This window comes from Corapipo altera, unplaced genomic scaffold (assembly GCF_003945725.1).
Source record: "Corapipo altera isolate COAL_440 unplaced genomic scaffold, ASM394572v1 178, whole genome shotgun sequence".
Lineage (NCBI taxonomy): Eukaryota > Metazoa > Chordata > Aves > Passeriformes > Pipridae > Corapipo > Corapipo altera.
The window spans coordinates 79,669-86,587 of NW_020884983.1; the positions used below are offsets into that span (position 1 = coordinate 79,669).

The 6,919-nt window shown below is 47.1% G+C and overlaps 1 protein-coding gene across 1 annotated transcript in view; it reads right to left on the minus strand.

Moving 5' to 3' along the window:
* The window catches only part of LOC113958015 (exocyst complex component 4-like), a 52,949-nt gene extending 47,301 nt beyond the window's left edge, over positions 1-5,648 (minus strand). The window contains exon 1 of the mRNA XM_027665979.1: positions 5,541-5,648. Within this exon, the coding sequence (XP_027521780.1) occupies positions 5,541-5,626 (86 nt within the window). The 5' untranslated portion in view covers positions 5,627-5,648. The remainder of the gene's footprint in view (positions 1-5,540) is intronic.
* Between the last annotated feature and the right edge of the window lie 1,271 nt (positions 5,649-6,919).

The window sequence follows — 6,919 nt, forward strand, 5'->3', positions numbered from 1 at the left end:
GAATGAGCAAGAGCCTTGGGAAATATCACCATTAACTGAAGGTTTCAGTCCTGCACCAGAATGAAGAGTTAAAACCACTGAATTTGCAATCATTTAGTAAGAAAACCAACTATTTCTGCCTCACAGTTTTTTTCAGGACAAGTTGAACTCCAGTTCTGCACAGGACACTGTCCAAAGCCAAATTAAGAGCTCAAAAATGAGCTTTTCCCCAGGCCCACTGTCCCTCAGGATGTGGCTGTGTATTCCCACGTGCTCCTTCAACTGTTTTTATATGTAACCCATCAAACCACAACCCAACAGCTGCCAAACATGCAAACATTTTCTACGAGTGCCTCGAGATCGTTTCAAGGAAATTTATAGTTTACAGCCACGCTCTGCCACGTCCAATTTATTCTTGGTGAATTCCTGAACTGCTTTTCTCTACCTTTACAACGCTGGAAAACACCATTAGCAATAAAAGTGGGTTTAAGAGACCATTACAGATCAGAATAACTGGGTTTTTATTCCTTGTAGCAGCTATTTCCCAAATGGAACAGCGAGGGCAACGGCTCCACATCCTACATCCATCTTCTCACCCTCCATCAGAGTCTGGGAGCTCGGCTCTATTGCTTCAGACACAAAGAGAGAGAAGAACCAAATGCCAGGTCATTAGTTGGAATCCATTCAGCAAAGTTCACACATAATGAAAATAACAGCCAAAAGCATTAAAAAAAAATAAAATTTCACTTGTGAGAAATAAAATACGGGGTTTTTTTTTGCCTGCGATCTCAACCTTGGCAGAGATCTGTCGTGTGGAAGCTCAGCACAAAGATTTCACTGAGGTCTTAGGGAGTCACTGCTAAAGTTTGTTTTCCCCCAATTAAAGCAGCTATTAAAGGCCAGTTTGAAAAACCAGCAACGTTTAATTGGCAAGAAAAACGCCCAACAGTAAATAAAAGGCAGACACGTTCACCAATTAAAAAAAAAATCTGACAAGATCTCTCTCTCTCTCAAAAGGAAAAAATAAAACAGCATTTGCTAAATGCCAGGTTGCTTGTTTTCAGAGCACAAAAAGCTGCCTCAAGCAGCTCCCAACGAAACAAAAGGTTAAGAAAAATCAATATACAAACAGGGGTTTGTCCTCTCAGCGATAAAATAAAATATTCCCCAAGTTGTCCTGCAGCAGATGAGCCAAATTCGCTTCATTATCTGCTCTGGTTTTTAAAAAGAAACAGCCAAAGCCCCTGTGATCAGCAGCACACTCAAACAACAAAAGCCTCTGCTCTCCTGTGACAACATTTTGACCTTACAAAGTACATTTAATTTGAGGAACTTGAGGGATCCTTCTGATCCAAGAAGGAATCAGCACCTTTTGGAGGTGGGTGTGCTGAGGAACGAGCTCAAGTGCTGCACTTCCCATCCCTGATATCCACTGTCCCACTCTGCAAGTCCCAGTCCCAGGAGCTGTTTTCTTGTAGCAAATAAGGGTCATTTCTCCTCAGCACAAGGGCAAATTGAAGATACTCTCACACATTCCCTAAAGGCACAGGGAAAAGAAGGAAAAGTTCCCAAAGCGGGAATTTTAATAGCGGGCTTTGCAAATATTAAGATTCCTGGACACACTTTTTACTTCCAGATTTATTGTTATGAATAAATCCTCTACTTCTCCTTTAGGAGAAACAAGGACTCAGTGGGATCCAGCAGCAGCTCTGTTAAAGTAAAACTCCACTTCCTAACTGTGCTCCCTGGTTTTTCCCAGATGGATCAGTCCTGACTCAGGAAACATTAATTCTTCCAAATTCATCCATCCTTGAGGTTCTCTTTATTCTCTATTCTTGGCCACAACCAAAAAGCCAAGGTGAATTCCATCTGTAATTCCATCAGTAATTCCAGTGGATCCTCCTACAGGAAACAACTCCTCAGGAACAAATGTGTTCCCTGACACAGCAGGAAAAACTGACACTTCCCAGGGACTGAAAAGGAGCAGGAGTGGGACATTCCTTCCTCTTGGGGCTTCCTTCCTTTATCCCAGAGATTTCTGCCCTCAGAGCTGCTGAAAAGCAACACCCCAGACACCAGGGAGGACTCAAAATTCCCAAAGTAGAGCCCCAGAGCTCATAAAATGCCATTTTTTACAGGATTCCAGAGCTGCTTTGTGTTAAACTCTGTCAAGGATCTCACCCCTGGAAGTGAGATGCCTTCTCCTGGGAAGTCCAGTGATGGAAGTACAAGAAACCCTAAATCTGAGATCAGGGGAAAGGAAATTATTCAGTCTCTTTTGACAGAGCACGACTGAGCTTGAGTAAATATCAGAAATTATCCCTTTGTTAATAAAATAATCCATATTTACAAAAGGCCTTTCAGCTTCCCACCTCAAAGCATTTTGGAGACAGTCACTGAAGAGATTCTGCAGAACTAACCAAAGTTTCTTCTTAAAAAAAAAACCAAACATCACCAACTTTGCTGTAAATGAGTAAAAATAAAATTCCTGAAGAAGCTGCTCTGGATTTGTTTGTTTACAGCAGAAAAACGCAGCCAAAGTTCTGCTGCTCCCTTTATGGGCCTTTCACAGAGACCAAGGGAGACATAAACAGCCCAAATAAACAGGGAAACACAAGTGGAAAACCGCAAGGATCACCAGAGGAATCTATTACACGTCAATGTTTGGGAAATAAAGCTATCAAGAAAGGAAAACTTGGCCACATCTCAAAAACCATCAACCCGCTGTGTTAAGATTTGTGATATTTTTTCTGAAGCTGAGAAAAGTTCCACTGAACTCACCCCGGGTTTAAATTTGTTTGCAGTGGTGTTTTATGACCACACACAAGCTCTGAAATAATTCACCTGTTGCTTGGCTCACCTGATACAAAAACAACACATAGAAAAAAGTGATTTAAATTCCTTTTCACGCCATTTCTTTCTATACTTGAGCAACCCAAATAAATATCAATATTATTATTATTAACACAAGACTTTTTCCTTCCTTTGCCATCGGGTTTTCATGGTCGGAGCTCAACGTGGCACTTCAAGCTCTGCAAAGAATCTCTACATCCAAAACAAGCCCTAAGGAAATTCTAGAAGTTTAGTTATCAGGCTGTTCTAATGAATAATTTTCATTTCATAAAGTCAACAACCTCAATGCTGTCTCTAAACACTGGACCTAAACTAGCCAAGATATCAGTGCCTGGAAGCCAAAGATGGAGACAAACATGATTTCTTATTTGGACAGCAGAGCAACATGAGTTGAGTCTTATATTATAAATTAAATTAGTACAGATTTATTAAAATAGAGGTACAAAAGGAGAACCTTAAAATAATTTTGGAAATTACAGGAAACTTAAAAAAACCAAAGATGATTACAACAGGAGCAATCAATGCAGGTACATTTTTCTTCCACTCTGTGGAACCAGCTGCTTTTTTTCCAGAATCAACATCTCCCTTTAAGTTTTCCAAGACTTTAAAGGTCAATTTTCAAAGTAATAAAAAGGACAGAATTTTCTAAACATTATCATTCCCAGAGGATTTTTAAATCCTAACATGTCCTAGGATACAGAGCTCCTGCTACAATAACTTCTCCAAAGTAACTCAAAGACTGGAGTTTCTCCCCAGGACACTGGAGCAGGATCCAAAGTCTGGAAGCTCATTCCAACTCCCAGTATCCCACTGGGGTGATTCCTGCTGCCCACACCCACTGGAGAGGGGGTGTGGAAGAACATTTAAAAGCTTCAGTGGGGGCAATCAGCTGCCAACCCACTGGTTTTGAGCAGCAAAAAAAAGATTTACAAGCAGCTGAAGAAGCCACAGAGGAGGAAACAGTGAATTCAGGTCCAAGTCTATCCAGAACTATCCTCCAGCAGAGCAGAGTTCAGGAATAAGGGCAGACAGTAATCAATACTCTAAACATGACCAGACACAGGTCTTTCTTTTGACTCTCTACAAGTCAGACTTGGAAGCAGCAGCACTTTTCCCACTCCTGCATCCTCAAAAAGGATGGACTCTGCACACACAGGACTTCCTGATCCTCCAGCTTTTCCAACCAGCACTGTTTTACTCAGTGCTGTTGGTTTTGGGGGTGAAGGTCACTTATGGACTCCACAGCACCAGGATAGTGCCTTTATCCTTATGCATTAAGCTGGTACTGCCTGAAAGGTTTATTCACAGAATCACTGAGGTTGGAAAAGATCTCTGGAATCAGGGAGTCCACCCTGTGCCCAATGCCCACCTTGTCCCCCAGCCCAGAGCACTGAGTGCCACGGCCAGGCCTTCCTTGGGCACCTCCAGGGATGGGACTCCAAACCTCCCTGGGCAGCCCCTGCCAAAGTTTGGAACCCTTTCCATGGAGCAATTCCTCCTGATGTCCAATCTGAACCTCCCCTGGCACAGCTTGAGGCTGTTCCCTCTTGTCCTGTCCCATGTTCCCTTAGGAAGGTGGCAAATGGGATTCAGGGAACTCAAGTTCTAAAAATGTTGCACATTGAAAAATAAGTAGTTTTAAGTGAAACCCTCAAAGTCCAAAGACCACTTTCCAATCTCCATGGTTCAGAGAATCCCAGAATCACTGAGGTTGGAAAAGCCCTCCCAGCCCATGGATCCACCCTGGGCCCGATGCCCACCTTGTCCCCCAGCCCAGAGCACTGAATGCCACGGCCAGGCCTTCCCTGGACACCTCCAGGGCTGGGGACTCCAAACCTCCCTGGGCAGCCCTTGCCAATGTTTGGAACCCTTTCCAGTAAGAAATTCCTCCTGATGTCCAACCTGACCCTCCCCTGGCACAGCTGGAGGCCGTTCCTTCTCCTCCTGTCCCTTGTTCCCTGGGAGCAGAGCCCGACCCCCGCCCGGCTCCTCCCCCCTGTCAGGGACTTGCAGAGCCAGAAGGCCCCCCCTGAGCCTCCTTTGCTCCAGGCTGATCCCCTCCAGCTCCCTCAGCTGCTCCAGCCCCTTCCCAGCTCCCTTCCCTTCCCTGCACACACTCCAGCCCCTCCATGTCTCTCCTGTCTGAGGGGCCCAGAACTGCCCCCAGCATTCCAGGGGGGGCCTCCCCAGGTCCCAGCACAGGGAACAATCCCTCCCTTGCTCCTGCTGGACACACTATTTCTAATACAATCCAAGAACCATTGGGCTCCTGCCCCCCTGGGCTCATGTCCAGCCACTCTCCCCAGCACCCCCAGGGCCTTTTCCAGCTTTCCAGCCCCTCTGGCCCAGCCTGGAGCTGCAGGGGGTTGTTGTGACCCAAGGGCAGGACCTGACATTGATCTTGCTGAACCTCATCCCATTGTCCTCAGCCCATGCATCCAGCCTGTCCAGGTCCCTCTGGCCCCACAATAACGCAAAACACTGGGAAGAGGAGGGGATGAGTCGAGCAGGGCAGGAGGGACAGCAGGACACCCATAAGGACAAGCTTTGCTCCAACACCGCGGCTTCCACACCGCTCCGGGAGAACCTGGAAGGACCCAGTGCTCCGCAGGCCGGGCCCGCGCGGGCTCTCCCAGCACGTCAGGGCCCGCCGCCGGCCCTGTCTCACGCTGAGGGGCCGGGAGGGCGCGGAGCGGGGCCGCCCGTACCTGATAACCGAGATGAGCAGCCCCGAGGGGTCCTTGCTCCTGCCCACGGTGCCGCGGTACCGCCCCACCGCCTCGCCCGCCGCCATCTTGAGCCCCTTCCGGCACGGCGCACACACACGCGTAGCCAATCAGAACAGAGCAGGGCGGGCCGCCAACCAATAGGAGGTGAGAAGGGCGGGGCGCGCGGCATAAAAGGGCGGGGCGGCGCCGCGGGGCCTTCTGGGAGTTGTCGTTCTGACGGCGGCGGTGACCCGGTTCCTCCCTTGCACAGGTGATTAAAGGGTCAGTTGAAATCGGGTTTAAAAATTACCCACCAGACAAGATACACCTGCAAAGACACCTGTGCCCAATCGCCGTCACTCGCTTCAGAAGCTGCAGGAAACTTGTCTGGCATGTAATTAACCGAAGTGCCCTCACAGAGCCCTCACGGAGCTGCACTGAACAACAATGGATTTAAATGTTTATAAAGTTAATAAAACGTATTAAATACTTAGATTAATGTGTTCTATGAACCAGTAATGCTAAATCCTAGCACATCTGATCACAAATACATCACAAATACAAGGGTTGCTGAAGTGTCACTTAACTTATCTCTTTGAGTTACAGCCTTTTACGAACAGTTTTCCTCAGTTTTCACCTGGAATACAGCGATGTGACTCAAGCTGAACCAGCCCAGGTGGTCTTTGAGGTCGGCTCCGAAAGTAAACCTGACATAGTTTGGCACTGGAATTGTGGGGTTTTGAACAGCTGGAGGTGGTGGATGGGAGTCAGTTCACGAACTGGGCACATCTCCAACACCCAGTGCCCACTTCCAGCTAGATATATTCCATGATTCCATAATCCTGAACAACAGCCTACTTGCCCATAGTCCTTGCTTTGCCACGGACACGCTCCATCTCTTGCCACAGGATCACCTTTGGAAAAGGGAAGGTCTCTGTCACCCTGTTCAGGGTTGGAAAACCAAAGGTTGCTTTTCAACATTCGCTGGACGACATCGAACAAACCGTCTCCCAACAGCTGCCTCGCTTTCCCTGTTTGCAAATAAGGGATAACAACACCTCTCCAGTCAAGTCCTTGTGCTAAAAACACCACAGAAGACCCAGGGTTGTTGTTGGAGAGGCAGGAATTCCTGAGCCAGGGCAGGAACAGCCATTATTTGCATCACTTGTAGCTGCTGGGTGTTTTCTGAACCAGCTTCACTCCATCCTGTCAAAGACACTGCTCCTGGCTGCTCTCCTGGAGGTGCTTCTTCAGCCCAAAGCTGCACATTAATGACTTAATTGCATGGAAATTGCTGGAATCTGTAGGTAAGTCAGGAGTATCCATTTATACGAGCTGTGTTTGAAGCACAACCTAATTGGAAGCGTGGTATTCCCAGG